Genomic DNA, 19,725 nt, shown 5'->3' on the forward strand with positions numbered 1-19,725 from the left:
AGATGCAAATAAATATCACACGAAACAATTCACTAATGTTCTGCCTCTACTTTCATAGAAACAGATTGCCTATGTAAACAGTAAGAGTGTTTCTTTAACCCAAGCTCCCAGAGTGCACCGCTGTGAGCTGGAGCCCCCCTCCCCCTTTTCCTACTTGTTCTTGTGTGTGTGTGTGTAGAAAAGCAGACTCCATTGTTAGCTAGCATATGACTTAGAAAGGAGAGAAGGTCTGTACCAGCCAATCCCGGACCTTCTCTCCAGCGTCAGAATTGACATCGGGAGAAGGCTTGTGGGTACGCGCCTGGCCCTTCCCTTCGTTGCGGCACCAGTAGGGCTGTAAGTAAATATAGTGGGCGAACGGCGGTGGTGAGTGGCGGATGGGCAGCCTGTGTACCGCGCATTTAGAAACCCTGCTTTACAGCCGCCTCTGACGCCACGGGCCGGATTTGGCCCGCAGGCTGTAGTTTTCCCATGTCTGATCTAGCCCCTAGTTGATTGTGGATTCTGTGAGAGAAGAAACTCTTGAGAACTGTACTGAGAGTTTATATATTTGTTTGTTTTACATTTATATTAAAAACATTTGTTTAAGGAATCACAGAGTCCAGCGCGGTAAAATTATAGGCAACAGGTTCAATGAGTTTAGCTGTCTGAGATCCTGTGGGATAAGTTTCAGCTCAACTAATGATACAAAAGAATAATCCAAACTGAACCTATTATAAGGGACTAAAACATGTGGTTATATACTGAAAACCAATGTGGATTTCTTCTGGGCAAGTCACTTAATTTCCCCATTGCTTCAGATACATTAGATCAGGGGTGCCCAAATGGTCAATCGCGATCGACCAGTAGATCGCAAAGGCAACGTGAGTCAATTGCATTGCCTTTGTAATCTTTTTCTCCCTACTGCTTCCCCGAGCCAGGCCTGGCATGTACAAGCGCCGGACTCACAAGACTTCACCTCTTACGTCAATTCTGACGTCGGAGAGGAAGGTCAAGGTTAGCCAATCGCTGCCTGGCTGGCCTGGAACTTCCTCCCCGACGTTAGAATTGACGTCAGAGGTGAAGTCTTGTGGGCCCGGTGCTTGTATGCGCCAGGCCTGGCTCGGGGAAGCAGCAGGGAGAAATCGGTGTGGTGGCTTGGGGTTGGGGGTAGGGAAAGAATCAGGGAAGTGGAGAAATTGGCACGATGGCTTGGGGGGAAGGCAGGGGGAGAGAGAAAGAAAGACAGGCAGGCAGGGGGAGAGAGAAAGAAAGGCAGAAAGAAAGAAATATTAGCTTTACAGAAGAAGGAAGTGCAATCAGAGACTCATGAAATCACCAGACAAAAAGGCAGGAAAAATGATTTTATTTTCAATTTAGTGATCAAAATGTGTCCGTTTTGAAAATTTATATCTGCTGTCTATATTTTGCACTATGGCCCCCTTTTACTAAACCTAAATAGCGGTTTTTAGTGCAGGGAGCCTATGAGCATCGAGAGCAGCACAGGGCATTCGGCGCAGCTTCCTGCGCTAAAAATAGCTATCGAGGTTTAGTAAAAGGGGAGGGGTGTATATTTGTCTATTTTTGTATAGTTGTTACTGAGGTGACATTGCATATTTTAAAGTCATCTGCCTTGACCTCTGAAAAAAAAAAACCAGAATACAAATGATAATTAATATTTTCTTTGCGTTACAGTGTGCTTTGTGTTTTTTTTAAATTTTATTGTTGGTAGACCATTTTGACTTGGTCATTTTAAAAGTAGCTCGCAAGCCAAAAAAAGTGTGGGCACCCCTGCATTAGATAGACTATGAGCCCCCTAGGACAGACAGGGAAGAATACTTGAGTATCTGAATAAATTCATATAATCCAGTGGTCTGAAACTCGCGGCCCGGGGGCAACATGCGGCCCGCCAGGCCCTATTTTGAGGCCCTCGGTATATTTATCATAATCACAAAAGTAAAATAAAACCCGTTTTGATCATATGTCTCTTTACCTATAAATGACAATATTATTATTAAGACTTAGCCAAAAAGAAAGATTTATAAACTATAAAGAGTTTTATCTCAAGCAAAATTGTCATTTCTTTAATAAGAAGAAATTAACTATTCTTTCTGCGGCCCTCCAAGTACCTACAAATCCAAAATGTGGCCCTGCAAAGGGTTTGAGTTTGAGACCACTGATATAAACTGTTCTGAGCTTCCCTGGGAGAACAGTGTCCTGCAAACTTTTCAGCATGGCGGCACACTAAACTCGGTGCCCTGGCCGGAAGACATCCGGAAGTGCTCGGACATCAACGCAATGATATCACGCACATGTGGGATGTCATCACGTCAATGACCACACATGCGCAGAGGCCCTCCAGCCGGGACCCTGAACCTGTCACTTTGCCGGTGGGAGATCCTGGAGGAGGGGAGGTGCAGGGAGAGGAGAGTCGGCGCTGGCTGACTGTCTAAAGAGCATGCCCGTTGCAGTGCCTCGCTTCCTTGCCAGCGTCTCGACAGGGCACACAGTTTGTGATACACTTCTATAGAAGATTGAATGAATGAATGAATTCCGCTTAAGCAAAAAGCAAACGCCCAGGGTTAGAATGAGAAAGAGAAGGAAGCAAACCAAGAGATGAAAAGGGGCTCAAAAGTAAATCTATACAGTGCAAAACTGTCCAAAAAGAAGTGACTTCTAGCTGATCACAGCGACAGCAAAAAAGGTGCCCTTTAGGCAAACGTTTTCTTTTGTATGTGCAACTCTTCAAGTGTTACAGAAAACGTGAACGATATTCTATTGTACATAAACCAATCTGGTACTTTGTTATTTGCATGCTGAGATCTCTCTCGGCGACTGTCTCTTTGTGGGGTTGGTAGTTTCCAGACGTTGCATGCTGTTTCTCAACTCGGTCCTGGAGTACCCCCTTGCCAGTCATGTTTTCAGGATATCCACAAGAAAAATGCATAAACCTGATTTACATATATGCAAATGTATTTTCTGCATACTCATTGCGGATATCCTGAAAACCTGACTGGCAAGGGGGTACTCCAGGACCGACTTGAGAAACACTGGTGTAGAAGAGCAACAGTTGGGGGTGTCTCTTGTTCTCTGGGGTTGACAGCATGTAGACGCTCCCTGCTGCGGCTGAGATGTCTCTGTGCACAGTCGCCGCTCATTTACACATTCTGGGACCTCTCCCTGCGTCTGTCCTTGTGAGAGTGCTAGTTTTTAAGAGACCCCTGTCTGCTTGCTGAAGTAGAATTGGTGTGTCTCTTGTTGTCTGGGGCGGGTACTTTGCAGACGCTCCCTAAGCTGCAACATATTTATGAAAAAGGCTGGCACAGGCTCAACCCAGACTGCAGAGTCCGGAGCCTGCACTGAACAGGAGGGTGTGACCTGGTACCAGCAAAACCCAGCTCTGCCCAGCATCGAGACCACCAGAACCAGAGGTAAAAGTGACAGCAGGTACCAGTAACACACCGGGACTACGGAAAACGGGGAAGGGGTGGGATTGAGAAGAGAGACAGCAGAATCTGCAGCTAGGGTGAGAAAGAGACCGAGCGCCATCTAGCACAAGAACCAGACAGAGAGACCCGGCCCTGCCAGTGTCTCATTAAAGTACCAAAAGTCTTTTCTGTAGGGTAGGAAAGCACTTCCCTGCAGCTGTCCCTCCAAGGTATCAGCTGACAGCAGGGAGAGGCATCTCATGTGGTGCAGGGGCTCCTCATCTCCTTCCTCTTTTCCCAGTTTCGTGCAATTAGTACAGAGAGGAAAGCAGAAGAGAGAAGAAAGCTTGAATTTAATTTAGGCGTAAAGGACACTGACTCAGAACCAGGGGAGGGGGGGGATAAAAGATGTGCAGCTTTCATTATATTATTCAACATTTCCCCCTTTTTTAAAAGCCTGTCCTCTCTATACACTACTGTTCAGCTATGCTGAGGGGGGAGGAGATTTATGTCCCGCCAGCGCCGGGCATGTGGTACCCTTTTTGATGAAATACATAGAGCTATAGAAATCATAAGTAGTAGGGAGATAAAGTGACTGGTATAGGGTCATATATAGCATGGGTACACGAACCGCTTGTGGGGGGTAGGAGGCGTGGGTCTCCCATCCCCCTTCCTCCAGCAGCATGCCCCCCTCCGCCCAAGAGTCTTCTCGTCCAAGTGCTCGGGAAGGTCGAAGACGAAGCTTCTGGGTCAGAAGGGATGGCCCCACAGTCCTGGAAACACCAAGCTAACTCTGACGATGACGAGCCCTCCGTCTTCTGCCACCCTCCTGCTGCCTTTCAGGGAGTCTGGAGTCTATACAAGGTCCGGCACTGGCGCTAGCCTTCACGTCTATCGCTCGTGAGGCCCTGTTGGTACTTCCTTTCTGACACCAATGTGTCAAAGTGGGTGGAGCCAATAGGGCCTTTCCAAGCGCATGGACATGAAGGCTCTTTCTTGAAGCTAGCACCAGTGCCGGGCCCTGTGTGGAATCCAGATTCCGGGTCAGGCAGTGGTAGGGCAGCAGAAGGAGAAGAACTTAGAGGAGGAGAAACGCTTGACCTGCTGGGGTGGGGTGGGGTGGGGAGGAGAGATGGAGTGATTTTGGACTGATGGATATGGGGAAATGGAGAGAGCTGGTAAGGTTGGCTGGATGGCTGGATGGGTGTGGAGAAATGCTGGGCATGGATGGAGGAGAAGGGGAGAATAGATATGCTTCTTATGGGATGGAGAGGAAGGGAAGAAAGAGGAGGTAATGCACATGTTTGGAGAAGAGAGAAAGGGAACTGAAGAGAAAGGGAAGATATGCACATGGATGAAGAGGAAAAGAAGAGAGAGGAAGAAAGTGTACATGGATAAAATGGAATAGAAGGAAATAGAGAGGATATGCACATGGTTGGAAGGGAAAAGGAATAGGGGAAAAGATGTATGTGGATGGAGGAAGGGAGGGGCATGAACTTGGGACACAGAAGGGAGGGAATGAATAGAAAGGGAGAATTGTTGGGCAAGAGTGTGTGAGTGAGAGGGAAAGAGATGGTGCTCATGATTAAAGGAAGAAAGAGGAAAATTGTTGAGCTAAGAGAGAGAAGAGTGAGGTAGAGATGCAATGGGAAGAGAAGGATGAGAGGGAGAAATGTTGGATATGGTCATGGAGAAGGAACTGTGGGACAGAAAGGGATGCAAGGAGGAGGAATGTTGGACATTGTGGAGGGAATGGAGTGAGAGATGTGGCATGTGCTGGAAAGGCATGATAGAAGGAGAAATTTTGGGCATGGGGGGGCTGGTGGGCAGTGGTGAAAGATGCTACACATGATCCGGGGATGAGAGAGGGAGAAATGTTGGATGTGACGGTAGAGGGGGGTGGGAGAGATGCACCATGGACCTCTCTCTCTCTTTCCCCACTTCCTTTGTAGCAAGGAAGGGAATGAGAGAAAGACAGATGGACAGTACGAGAGAGAGGGAGACATGTTACCAATGGGGATGGAGGAGAGAAGAAAAGTTGGATTCATGAAGGGACAGAGAGAGATGTTGGTTGAGGAAGGGAATGAGGTCCAGAGGTGAGGAAGCGTGCAGGTGGCATAAAGAAAGAAATGTTGGATGCATAGTTAGAAGGAAGTGCAACCAGAGACTAATAAAATCACTAGACAACAAAGGCAGGGAAAATGATTTTATTTTCAGTTTAGTGATCAAAATGCGTCAGTTTTGAGAATTTATATCTATTGTCTATATTTTGCACTATATTTGTCTATTTGTTTGTAGCTTTTCCTGAGGTGACATTGCATATTTTAAAGTCATCTGCCGTGACTTCTTTGAAGAAAACCCCCAAATATAAATAATTAACATTTTGTCTCTGTACAGTGTGCTTTGTATTTTTTTAATTTTGTGGTTACCAGTATGTGTTGTTAATTATATTGTATGTATATGAAAAATTAATGGAAGAAATTCCATTACAATTAGTACTATTATTATGGGGGTGGGGTCAGGGGTGGAGCTTGGGTGGATCTGGGGCAGAGCTTGGATGGGGGTACTCGGCTGATATTTGTTAGACTTGGCTTGGCTTGAAGAAGTTGAGAAACACTGACATATAGTTAGTGACAGAGCTGGAGTTAGAGCTGACACAAGAAGATAGATTGACTTCCTCAGGGCCACTCAGAGAGTGACAGAGCCGGGGTTTAGTTCTCCAGCCTCTGAAATGCTACTCAGTGCACTCTTTCAATTAGTTTCAGATTTCAAGTTCCCTGAATTAAACATTTGTTCTGGTAATGAGCTGAGAGAAAGGTTTGCTATCTGTAAACAAGTTTTGGGATTACCATGGTGGGTGGGTTCCAATCCCCACCCTAGCCACTGGGATCTGAGTTGGTCACAGTCAGGTTGACACTTTAGTGTACTGTAGATCTCTCTGCAGTGGGCACAGAGGTAAACTTTCCTGCCTTTTGAAATTGTTGGATTCCCAGGCAGATCCTCAGAGTGAGAATGGTGCTGAAGTTCCATCGATGTCCTTGAAGTCACAAGAGTGGGATTATTCACAAAGTCCAAACCCATGGGTAATTCACAGTGAGGTCACTGCGTCCTATCTCTACTGACATAGTAGCAAGGCGCCCCTCTACCTTCAAATGATTCTCCAGAGCAAAGCGCACAAGTGAACCCACAGCTCTCGGAAGAGCTAGAGAGAGTCCACAAGCCAAGGGCTGAAGTCCCTAGCACCCTGAGCAAAGGAAACAGCTTTTCTCCTCAGATGCTTTCCCTTAGTGAACCAGATTGAGTTTCATGGAGTTTTTAACTCCCTGGGGCCTCTATGAAGGGGCCACTGAAAGTTCTCAGCCCAGTCATGAAGAGAATGATGTGGAGCCATGAAATTTACAAGTTACTCCACACTTTTCTTGACACTTTTCATTTCAGTGAGGCAAATGTATCTAGTAAATGGACTTAAGTATAGGGAAACCAAGCCATTGTGACGTCACCGATGAGGCTGGCTCGTAGGCATTGGTGGAATGAGGCATTATGACATCACGATATGAAGGGCCGCTGACAAGTTCTCAGCCCAACCATGAAGAGAATGATGTGGAGCCGTGAAACTTACAAGTTACTCCACACTTTTCTTTTCATCCATATCATTTATCTCTATCAGGAGTCGGAGTAAGAATTGGTCTATTTTCACCGACTCTGACTCTAGTAACCCCAAAATTGCTTCTGATTCCAACACTGACTCCACAGCCCCTGTCCCTTTAATCATTTCAGTTCTGATGAAGCAGGTTTTCAAGTATTCAGGGGCAGCTGCAGGAGTGATGACTGGCAGCATCACGAGATGCTTCGTGCATGAATAAGTGAGCGCTTATCTGAAATCTGGATCAGCAAATAAAACTGAAAACCACAGTGAGAAGGCCTGAATATGCAAATGACTTTTACAGAGATGCCAAGAGTGAGATTTACCACACCCCAAAGAGTAAGACTGATGGTCCAGAAGTCAGAGTTTTCAGACTGTGTTTGGGGTATAAAGCTGGAAAGATTTGGAAGATTACGCCATTGAGACATAGGGAATGTTTGCTTTCTAATCACTTCAGAATGATAACTCAAGCTTTTCTATTACCACAACTGGAATCAGTGGCATAGTAAGAGGGGGGGGCTTTATTGGTGAGGACACAGACACCCGTCCTCCTCTCTGCCTCCCCGCTCCTACTGCCGCACATACGCGCTGCTTCCCTTCCCCCCGCACCTGGCGTGAGCAGCAACCCCCCCAATCTGAAGTTGCACCAGTGTCAGCTCGTCCTCTGACGTCACTTCCTGGACCCGCGCCTAGATAGTGATGTCAGAGGAAGAGCTGATGCTGGCACAAGCAGCAGGTTCGGGTTACTGCTTGTGCCGCGAATGTTAACGAGGTACGGAGGAAAGGAAGGGCATGCATGTGTGCGGGAGGAGGGGGCGGGGAAGGAACAGATAGGGATGGGGGCAGGTGGAAAAGAAGGTGGGGAAGGGGCGCCTCTCACCCTCGTTATGCCACTGGCTGGAATACTGTAATGTTATATATGAGGGGGTGCTGATAAGTTCTTAGCTCAACCAACTTCCTACATTTGGCATTATTTGACTAAAATAACACTCTTTTTTAGCTTAGAATGATTTGGTTTAGTGCGGACTCTACGCGTAAGTAATTAGGCAGCGAGTTCCAGAGGTAAGGTGCGGTGACAGCGAAATTATTAGATCTCAACGTGTTGATTAACTTTAAAGATGGTATGGTAAGGAAATTCTGTGACATGGAACGGAGTGATTTAGATGGACTATAAGGGATTAGAAGTCTGGCTGGTTACTCAAATGGATTTTAAAGGTTAAAAGTAGGATTTTGAAGCTGATTCTATGTTCAACAGGTAGCCAGTGTGCTTTGAATAAAAGAGGTGGAATGTGATCATATTTTTTAGGGTTATAGATCATTTTGATGGCTGTGTTATGCACAATCTGAAGGCGTCTAATTTCCTTTTTTGTCATGCCCTTGTAAAGGGCGTTACAGTAGTCTATACAGGAAATCACAAGAGAGTGGATCAAAGTATTCAAGGAAGCAGGTTCAAGTAGTTTTGAATGAGAGCGAATCATTCTAAGTCGATGAAAGCATTTCTGAACAACTGTACTAATCTAATCTAATCCTTAGGTTTGTATACCGCATCATCTCCACGTTCGTAGAGCTCGACGCGGTTTACAGTAGGAGAAATAGGAAGGAACTACAACAGAGGGTTAGAGGTAGAAGTGTGAAGAAAATTTAGAGGACTTGGGATGCCAAGATATAAGAGTTTCCTTGGTTCCTAAGTTGGAGGGAGACTTACATTTTTTGAGAAAAGCCAGGTTTTCAGATGTTTGCGGAAAACTTGGAGAGAGCTCAAGTTCCGAAGAGGGGAGGTAAGGTTGTTCCAGAGCTCAGTGATTTTGAAGTGGAGGGAGGTCCCTAGCTTTCCTGTGTGGGAAATGCCTTTTAGTGAGGGGAAGGATAGTTTTAGTTTGTGGGAGGATCTGGTGGTATTAGGGTTTGAGGAATTCCAAGAAAGAGGGATAAAGGGAGGGAGGATACCATTTAGGATTTTGAAAGTTAAACTAATATGATCGTGGGAGTCAAAGGTGACTCCTAGCAACTTCAAAGTGGGTACAATATAATTTTGAGTGGTAGAAAACTGGAACGTTCTTCCGGAGGCTGTTAAAGGGGAAAACACCCTCCAGGGATTCAAGACAAAGTTAGACAAGTTCCTACTGAACCAGAATGTACGCAGGTAAGGCTAGTCTTAGTTGGGGCACTGGTCTTTGACCTAAGGGCTGCCGTTGGGAGCGGACTGCTGGTCACGATGGTCTGACCCAGCAGCGGCAATTCTTATGTTCTTATGTTAATTCATCTTTGAAGGGAAAGATCATTAATTTTGATTTATTGATATTAAGGGACAGCCTATTTGTATCTAACCATGTTTTAATTTTTTCCAATTTCTGGTTAATGGATGCTACTTCTAGATTAGGGAGACTTGGTTATCTCAAGGACCAGTTTCTTTTGAATTTTCCACCTGTAAATATAAACCGTTATTCTTAAGGAATTATTCTTATCAGATGGCAAAATCTGCCTTTTGAATCCAATGATACGTTTTGTTTGCCAAAACCTTTTTCTTTTTTTAAGTATTTAAAAGTTGACTTTTAATGATGACATTTGTAATTATTCCCAGAAACGACTGATAAATTCTTTTGTAAATCCGCAAGGAACCAAATATTTGATAATTGCAGTATAGAAGCACTTTTATTGTATCGTATTGTAAATGTTGTGTTGTATTTGCAAATTTAAAAAAAGCAGCAAAATGATATTGGCTTTTCTTTGTGCCTCTGACTGGGTACAGAGTGGGGGCAGAATGAAACAATTTTCTAAGGAATTACCTGGGTAAATTCTCTGGGCTGAAACTGTCCTCTGCTCAGTAACCTAAAATGTGCACATAGGTTCCAGACCACAAATATTTCTAGCTGCAGAGAAAGAGGCAGGGTGGGCATCGATGTACTTTCTCTGCTTAGATTGGTGACCTGGCAATAGAGAATGACATGGGGATAAAATTTTCCCCCATCTCCACGGGAACTCATTTTCCCATCCCGTTCTTTGTCTGTCCCTGCCCCATTTCTGCAAGCTCCGTCCTCATCTGCACAAGCCTCAAACACTTTAAAATCATAAGTGTTCAAGGCTTGTGCGATTAAGGCAGAGCTCACAGGAATGGGACAGGGACAGGATGGGGAAATTGAGTTCATGTGGGGACGGTGCCAAATTTGTCCCCGTGTCATTCTCTACCTGCCAAGGTGTAGTTGAGTCATATTAGCAGTGGAGGAGGGGAGCAAATTCAGTCCTAGTCCCTGGAGCATTTGGAGAGGGGCCCTGTCCCCTCCACTGACTACACCTGTGAAGGTGGGAAAAGAAAGGACACCTGGAAATTTGATTATGAAATCTCTTTTTTTTTGTTATCTGAAGCAAAGTGGGAAAGAGAATTAAAGAGAGAGGTGGAGAGAGACTGTCAAATAGAAATACAGACACACATACAAAGAGACAGAGGGAGAGGTAAACACCCAAACATCTATATCCACAGTCTATACCAGGGGTGTCAAAGTCCCTCCTTGAGGGCCGCAATCCAGTCGGGTTTTCAGGATTTCCCCAATGAATATGCATGAGATCTATTAGCATACAATGAAAGCAGTGCATGGAAATAGATCTCATGCATATTCATTGCGGAAATCCTGAAAACCCAACCGGATTGCGGCCCTCGAAGAAGGACTTTGACACCCCTGATCTAGACAGAGACAAACAGGCAGAACTGGAAATAGATTGAAAGGGAGAACCGCACATAAAGATGGAAATAGATGCAGTGGAATCTTTCTTCCACGACTTTGGAAAGCTCTTCTGAAGACGGCTGCTTAATTCTCACACTTCGGGGCTGATTGGTTCTCAGGAACTGGAAGGGGCGCTTAGATTTTTCATACTGGTGAGGCCTGGCTTTTCTCATGAAAGCAGTGATCAGGAATAGGACACTGGTACTGAGGATCATGAGTTGAAGGAGGGGCTCAATGAGTGAAAAGCCTTGCATTGAGTTTGACTCGGTCTCTGCTTTTAGTACAGTAGCATAGGGTTACCCTATGTCTCCAGAAAAAAAGGAGAACGGATTGAGACAGCCGGGTTTTACTTCTATTGCTTTCGATGGAAGTAAAACCCGGATATCTCAATCTGTCCTCCTTGCTCTACCGGAGCCATATGGTAACCCTAATAAAAATAGGAGATCGAGGAGAGCAGAAGAGTTGAGTTGGGGGATCTTTTGCATGGGAGAGATATTGGGCTCTGTGACATTGCCACTGAGCAGGTCCAACCCACCAAGGTTCAAGTTTATTCAAATTTGTTATCCCGCCTTATCAAATTTCAAGGCAGTTTTACATTAGTTTAAAAAACAGCGGGTAGACAACCAAAATCAAGGCAGTACAAAGAAACATACAACACAGAATAACAGGCATACAGGACTAACTTGACAGACTGGTAGGAACTACAATAGTTTGGATAGTAAAGAACAATACAGGAGAAAAACAAAAGGGCGAGGGGACAGAGGGGTCAGCCACCGATGTTGGGTTAGCACTGGATTAAAACATCCTTAAAAGGACGGTCAAACCTCAAAGGCAGCTTTAAAAAGAAAAGTTTTTAGACTGGATTTAAACTTATCGATTGTGGTGATCTCTCTTAAATAGTTCGGGGCTGAGTTCCAGAGTGAAGGGGCAGTAACGGAAAAGATATTGTATTAACATAGAAACATGATGGCAGATAAAAGGCCAAATGGCCTATCTAGTCTGCCCATCCGCAGGAACCATTATCTCTTTCTTTCTCTGCCGTAGAGAAGGGATTGCAAGTAGATTTTGATTAGAAGAATGAAGAGTGCGCCGAGGGGAATAAAAACCGCTCACTCGCTACTGCTTTTCACTTTCACAGACTTCTCTCTGCCATGAATCCCTGCTGTGGACTTCTCACTGCCTCCAAGCATCCAGGTGAGACTTTTCTTCCACCTGTTGCATGTAATCCTTGACCTCAGAGTTTGTGAAGAAGTTTCTTTATAGAGTGCTTTTTCCCCCTTTAACTAGGCTTACCAGATTTCACCAGCCCCTCCCCATTCCACCCAAGTCTAGGTAAATCCAGATATCTGGTAACCCTACCTTTAACCATCCTGTCACTGTCTCCCCTTCCTCTTATCTTATCTTTTTTTTCCTTCCCTACATCATGTTATTATTTTAATGCTTGAATGATCTGTAATAAAAGTTTATTGTTGAGACATTGGATAGACAATTCTCAAAGTGGATTGCTCTCCATTACTGAAACCCACCTTAAAGACACGAGCCGTTCAGTGCTGGTTGATTTGCACACAACAGGCTATAAAATCCTGGATTACTCTAGGGCTAGTGCATCTTAATCCAGTCCTCGGGGAACAGCTAGCCAGCCTGGTTTTCAGGATACCCACAATGCATATGCACGAAAGACATTTGTATATCCAAGAGGCAGTGTATGCCATGTTGCAGGCCCAAACCTTGCACTATTTAATACTGAGAGGTGTGGCACGGGTAGATGTGAATCGCTGTTTACTCGTTCCAAGAATACAGGACTAGGGGGCATGCAATGAAGCTGCTAAGTGGTAAATTAAAACAGTCCAGAGAAAATATTTCTTCACTCAACGTGCAATTAAACTCTTGAATTCGTTGCTGTGGCGAAAGCAGTTAGCTTAGCGGGGTTAAAAAAAGGTTTGTATAATTTCCTAAAAAGGAAGGTCATAAGCTATTATTAAGATGGGCTTTGGGAAATCTGCTGCTTATTCCTAGGATAAGCAGCATAAAATATGTTTTACTACTTGGGATCTAGCTAGGTACTTGGAACCTTGCGTTGGGCACTGTTGGAAATGGGATACTGGGCTTGATGGTATGTCCCAGTACAGCAACTCTTATATAATCCGCGGGTTCCTTTTACTAAGCTGTGCTAAAAACTGGGTTACCTTTGCTCCGAGGCCATTTTTTTAGCACGGCTGCAGTTTGACTTTCCCTGTTAATGGCCACGCTCTAATTTTTATAATTAGCGTGTGAGCCCATACCATCACCTATTTTGGAGAGAGTAAGGGCTCCTGCGCTAATCCTGCTTAAACTGGTCAGTGCCCGCGTGCTGATTAGTTCAGGGCATGCCTACTCTCAACCCCCCTCAACGCCCCTGCACTACAAAAATTGAATGTCATTTTTAGTGCGTGGGTGGCCCAGCCTGCTAGCCCCGTTTTTAAGCAGTGGCTAAGCACGCTTAGCAAAAGGTCCATTATATTTCCGAGTGTTCGTCCAGGCTATTAAGCGAATGTTTGTATTGCCTGACATTAATTGTTATGTCTGTTATACGATTGTTCTACAGTGCTGTTAAGCAGTAAGAACATAAGAACTGCTGCTGCTGGGTCAGACCAGTGGTCCATCCTGCCCAGCAGTCTGCTCACGCGGCGGCCCTCTGGACAAAGACCAGCGCCCTAACCTGCGTGCGTTCTGGTTCAGCAGGAACTTGTCTAACTTTGTCTTGAATCCCTGGAGGGTGTTTTCCCCTATAACAGCCTCCGGAAGAGCGTTCCAGTTGTCTACCGCTCTCTGGGTGAAAAAGAACTTCTTTACATTTGTACGGAATCGATCCCCTTTCAGCTTTAGAGAGTGCCCTCTCGTTCTCCCTACCTTGGAGAGGGTGAACAACCTGTCTTTATCTACTAAGTTTATTCCCTTCAGTACCTTGAATGTTTCAATCATGTCCCCATCAATCTCCTCTGTTTGAGGGAGAAAAGGCCCAGCTGATAGATCCTGGACTGCCTTTGAACTCATATCCGAACCCCAGATCTCTAAACTTTGTCTCAAACTGAAATCCTGCAATTGCATCCTAGATCCTTTCCCATCCTACCTGTACGAAAACATTCCTGCGCAGGCCATCTCCTCCCTTACCAGTCTTATAAATACTGCTCTACTATCAGGCCTGTTCTCCACAGAAATGGGACACATTGCCTTATCCCCTCTTCTGAAAAAAGCCGATCTCGACCCTTCCTTACCATCATAAGAACATAAGAACATAAGCAGTGCCTCCGCCGGGTCAGACCATAGGTCCATCCCGCCCAGCAGTCCGCCCCCGCGGCGGCCCAACAGGTCACGACCTGTCTGAATCACCAGAAGGGGCCCCCTTGCCACCTTGGTTTCTCATTGAAGTCCTAATTTCCCATCGAAGTCCTAACCCTCCGGCCTTGCACATGCACGACCTGCTTGGCTTTCTATACTATACTTATTACCTGTTTAGTCTTCTATACTTGTGTTACATCCCAGCACTTCTCTCAGTATCCCACGATCCCTTTATCCCTCAGGAATCCGTCCAAACCCTGTTTGAATCCCTGCACCGTACTCTGCCTGATCACTTCCTCCGGTAGCGCATTCCAAGTGTCCACGACCCTTTGGGTGAAGAAAAACTTCCTCGCATTTGTTTTGAACCTATCTCCCTTCAGTTTCTCCGAATGCCCCCTCGTACCTGTTGTCCCCCTCAGTCTGAAGAATCTGTCCCTATCCACCATCTCTATGCCCCTCATGATCTTGAAGGTCTCTATCATATCTCCCCTGAGCCTCCTTTTTTCCAGAGAGAAGAGCCCCAGCCTATCCAACCTCTCAGCGTATGGGCAGTGTTCCAGCCCTCTTACCAGTTTCGTTGCTCTCCTTTGGACTCTCTCAAGTACCGCCATGTCCTTCTTGAGGTGCGGTGACCAATACTGAACGCAGTATTCCAGATGTGGACGCACCATCGCTCAATACAATGGCATGATGACTTCCTGCGTCCTGGTTGTTATGCCCCTCTTTATGATGCCCAGCATCCTGTTGGCTTTTTTTGAGGCTGCTGCGCACTGTGCAGATGGCTTCAGTGATGCATCCACCAGTACACCCAAGTCTCTCTTGAGTCTGCTGTCTCCCAACAATGCCCCCCCCCAATTTGTAGTTGAACAACGGGTTCTTTTTCCCTATATGCATGACCTTGCATTTTTCCACGTTAAAGCGCATTTGCCATTTGTTTGCCCAGTCTTCCAGCTTGTCCAGGTCCCATCGAACTACCGCCCCATAGCAAATATCCCTCTCCTAACTAAACTGCTAGAGACCATAGTCGCTACCCAGCTCTCTTCTTACCTAGAGAGATTCTCCATTCTCCACCCCTACCAACATGGCTTCAGACCCAGCTTCAGCACTGAGTCCCTCCTAGTTTCCCTAATTTCAAAGGTTCAACAACTACATTCTCGTAACAAATTCGCTGTTATCTTACAATTCGATCTCTCTGCAGCTTTCGATGTCGTCCACCATGACATACTACTTTATCAACTTTCCGAGATAGGAATTGACTCCACCGTCCTAAAGTGGTTCTCAAACTTCCTTCGCTCTCGCTCCTACACTGTCAACACAAATGGCACCATGTCCGTTCCTTGGACACCATCTTGCGGTGTCCTTCAGGGATCACCCTTATCCCCTATTTTCTTTAACATCTACATGTCCTCCCTGAAGCTCCTCCAACTTATCCCCCTTGAAACAATCTACACATACGCTGATGACATCCTTGTCCTCCTTGAAACAGACCAGAACCTCACCAACCTCCACGAGAACATTGCAGCTTGCATAATGAGACTCCACTCCTGGTCCCTCTTGGTACAGATGAAACTGAATGAATCAAAAACAAAATTACTCTGGCTCGGCCCAAAGTTAGAACACCTGCCCACCCTCTTGCACTACCCACAGGCGCTGCTCTACACCTTGAGTTCTCAAGCAAGGTCCTTGGCATCATTATTGATTCTTCTCTCTCCCTCAACGACCACCTCAACTCCTTGGCAAAATCATGCTTTTTTAGCCTCCACATGCTGAGGAAAGTAAGATCCTACTTTCGCCAAAAACATTTCGCCGTCCTTGTCCAATCCATCATCCTCTCCAAACTTGACTACTGCAATGCCATTTACTTATGCCTAACAAAAAAAAGTCTTCAAAGACTCCAGTTTATCCAGAATACTGCAGCCAAGTTGATCTTTGCAAAACTCAAATCTGACCATGTCTCCCCACTCCTGTCCAATCTTCATTGGCTCCCAGTGATTTCCAGAATCCATTTCAAATGCTCCTGCCTGGCTTTTAAGATCATTCACGGCATTCTTCCTCCCCTAATCCCACTATGCTTTAACTCCTTGAGTCCTGACTCCACCAGACCCGCCCAAAGATATAAACTATCCTTCCCCTCTCTACACGGTATTTTCTATGCAGGTAAACTTGGAAAATCTCTTCTCTTCAAAACCACAGGTCTCTGGAATGACCCTACTATCCCGCTGCGGAACCTTGGCTCTTTCCAACTATTCCGCAAGCAATTGAAAACTTGGCTCTTCTCTAACATGCAATTCTATTTTCCCCCTTACTCTTCTTTTCTATGTATAAGCTCATGTAAACCTTTTCCTTTCTCTTCTTATATTTAAGTTCTTGTAAACCATGCCGAGCTCCACTTCCGTGGAGATGATGTGGTATATAAACTTAAGGTTTAGTTTAGTTTAGTTTCTCTAATCTCTCGCTGTACGGCAACTCCTCCAGCCCCTTAACCATCTTAGTCGCTCTACTCTGGACCCTTTCGAGTAGTACCGTGTCCTTCTTCATGTACGGCGACCAATGCTGGACGCAGTACCCCAGACGCCTTCTTGGTGGGGGCGCCAGCTCCTGTCCTCCTCTCTGCCCTCACCACGCACATGTGCCCCTTCCCTCATACCTCTTTAATTTTCCCAGCGCAAGCAGTATCATCAACTTGCGGCCTACATCGGTGTCGGCTCTCTCTGATGTCACTTCCGGGTCCCGCTCCTAGGAAGTGACGTCAGAGGGAGAGCCACACGACGCGGACAGCAAGTTCATGATGCTGCTCACACCTGGAAAATTAGAGAGGTATGGGGGAAGGGAAGGGGGGTTGGGAAGAAGCGGGGGAAGAGAAGAGGGCGGGGGGAGGGACGCCATTCACCCTCACTGCACCACTGCTGTTAAGTGTACATTTCTGATACTGTTTCATGGCAGTCCTGTTGTTAGATTTCAATTTGCTGTTTCCAAATTGATCTCGTTGATTCTATTTATGCTTCTACGAGTATTTGTCTTTTTACTGTTGTTATGCTGTTAACAAAACTGTAAGTTTTATGCCAAAATGTACCTATTGTGCACTGCGTTGGGTAAATCTCTTCATCTGTCTCTGCAGTCTCTCTCTCTCTGGGCTGTTTCAAAGGGTGCAGAGATAACTGTGTTAACGACCTTTATTGGGTGTATCTGTATCTCTGCAGTTCCTCTCAAGGGTATCTCTGTGGATGTACAAGTGAAGGGTTTTGTTGCTGATGTTTCGGCCACTCTAAAATACAAAAATGAAGAACAGAATCCCTTGGAAGCCATTTTCATCTTCCCAATGGATGTTGGCTCGGCCGTCTACAGCTTTGAGGCCCTGGTGGATGGGAAGAAGATCGTAGCTGAAATCCAGGAGAAGAAGAAGGTGAGGAGATACATTCACTCTGTCTCTTTTTTATGATGTCTTACCTCTGTACCAATGGAGAAGGTGTAAAGGACAGGCAAGATAGCTACCAACTGTTGACTTTGCTGTGGTCCATACAACATTGGAGAGACGCTGTTTCTTTAAGGGGGGTGTGCTGGACAAGCAGTGCAGAGTTACTAGCTGTCAGAAGAAGCTCATGGAAACCTGTGTGATTAATGTCCAGGCATGTTGGTGGTACACAGGAGATATAATGTTTTAGTTGTCCACCTAATTCAGGTAGGAAATTTGTGCCATCATGTGTGCCATCTGAAATGTTTTGTCCCAATTACAGTTGCCAGAGAAAATCCTGTGAAAGGAATAAACTGAGTTAATGTTTTCTAGGGGTTTTCATGCAGTTCCAGATTTTGGTTTTGCCCTATTGCATCCATGGACTTGGTGTTCCAACATAAACTACAACTCCCAGCATTCAATGGGGGCAAACTCACATCTTTCAGTCTCTCACTGCCTGAACATCCCTATGAAAGCATAGCTCTGGAATATAAGAGGAATAATTTCCCCAGGTTCTGAAACTCTGAGACGATGACTGGTGACTCTAGTGTGTCTCAACCCCAAACCCAGGCCCATCAGACTTACGAGGATGCCCTAACTGAGGGCAAGGAGGCCTTCTTGCTGGAGGAGGATGACAGCTCTGGTGACATCTTCAGCTGCAGTGTGGGAAACCTTCCCCCAGGTCAGGAAGCTGAAGTCATGCTGGCATTTCTCCGGGAGCTGCCTGTGGAGGCTGATGGAGCAGTGCGGTTTGTATTACCAGCGGTGTTGAACCCAAGGTACACTCCACGAGGTAAGAAGACCCCAGGGCAAAACACAGATAAACCCCCATCACACCATGCGCACTCCCAGCACAGACATATTGGGTTGTACAGGTGGCTGACTGCCTTACTGGTTATAAGTTACACCTCTCCCCAGACACTACGCACTCACTGAAGTCTGTATTCCAGAAGACCTGGGTGGATAGTGGGATGATAGATGGTTGATAAATTTTTTTAAAATAAATAATTAAAATGCTATGTGCTGCTAAGTCATGATTATAGGAGAAAGGAGAGATTTGTTACACAGAATTATTACAAGTTTTTTTCATTCATACATTACATCCATTTCTGGAAAACTCCTTCAGTGGCTGGAAGTGTGTCAGGGCTCAGCTGAGAAAGGTTTAACCCTCTTGCTGCTTGGAGATTCCTCAGCCTTGGTGGTTCTAAATTCCCTTTTGCAGATGAAGAAACACAAAGTGTGACTGCCAGCATCCCTCGGGCCCCTAAGGGGACCCTTCCCTACACTCTGGAGCTTTCGATGAGTCTCCATTCTCCATATGGCATCTCTCGGGTGGCGTCTAACTGCAGTCTCACCCCCCTGCAGTACACAAAGGATGACAAGACCACAGCGCAGGTGAGGAGCCAAGGCACAACCTACCCCATACATATTTCTCCATCTCTCCCCCCCCCCCACACACACACACAATATCCTCTCTCCCTTCATATGCTCCTCATTCCCTCACCTTCTTTCCCCTTTCCTTGGGGAGGTGCCTGAAGCTATCCTTGCTATTAAATAATCTCTTCTCTCTCTCTCCACCTGTCATCCTCTTACCACCCTTCTCCATCTCTCTTAGGTCTGTCTGGGTCCTGGGCACCAATTTGATCGAGATGTGGAGCTGTTGATTTACAATGAGGAGGTGAACAAACCCAGTGTCTTTGTGGAGGGGGGGATACCCAGTGCCAAAGCAGGTCAGTCAGCCCCTAGCTAGATTCCCTTACAAAGCCCCTTCTTCCCATCCTGTATCTCCAACCCCTTGGGGAAGGGACCTGTATTTCCTAAAGGATGTCTCTCCTTTCTTATCACATTTGTCAATGATTAGGAATCCCCTGAAGAAATGCTCTCCTCTCCCTCAGACTTGGTGTTAGGAATTTAGTACTTCACTGCCAGTGTCGGTGACTCCTGGATGGAGGGGGTGAGGGTCAGAGTGAGAAAGAAACTTTTTACTTAAGAGTATTCCAGCTCCGTATAATCCTCAATGATACTGATGCTGGAAGATTTTACTGTTTTGGCGGCAGTTTTTCCCCTTAAACATCTGATCAAGTTAATGGTTTCCAAAGTTCTAGGTGAATTAAAAATCCATTTAAATAACGACAGATGTTTGTTAAAAATCCACCCTCAGGTGCAGACTACAAGTTTGGGGATTTC

At 45.7% G+C, this 19,725-nt stretch overlaps 1 protein-coding gene across 5 annotated transcripts in view; it reads left to right on the top strand.

Annotated features, from left to right (window-relative positions):
* The first annotated feature begins 3,271 nt into the window (after positions 1–3,271).
* Positions 3,272–19,725, top strand: part of VWA5A (von Willebrand factor A domain containing 5A) — a 43,169-nt gene continuing 26,715 nt past the window's right edge. For 2 of the 5 annotated variants that reach the window (XR_004537226.1, XM_033923938.1), the window contains exons 1-6: positions 3,272–3,426; positions 11,908–11,963; positions 17,288–17,490; positions 18,109–18,331; positions 18,761–18,933; positions 19,154–19,268. Coding sequence is in view for 4 of the 5 variants with exons in the window: in XM_033923938.1 (XP_033779829.1) it covers positions 3,287–3,426; positions 11,908–11,963; positions 17,288–17,490; positions 18,109–18,331; positions 18,761–18,933; positions 19,154–19,268 (910 nt within the window). In the remaining variant the exon portion in view is untranslated. Of the gene's footprint in view, positions 3,427–11,813; positions 11,964–17,287; positions 17,491–18,108; positions 18,332–18,760; positions 18,934–19,153; positions 19,269–19,725 lie in introns of all 5 variants that reach the window. The other 3 variants (XM_033923940.1, XM_033923941.1, XM_033923939.1) reach the window with 3 other exon arrangements.

Source organism: Geotrypetes seraphini, chromosome 16 (genome assembly GCF_902459505.1).
Source record: "Geotrypetes seraphini chromosome 16, aGeoSer1.1, whole genome shotgun sequence".
Classification (NCBI taxonomy): domain Eukaryota; kingdom Metazoa; phylum Chordata; class Amphibia; order Gymnophiona; family Dermophiidae; genus Geotrypetes; species Geotrypetes seraphini.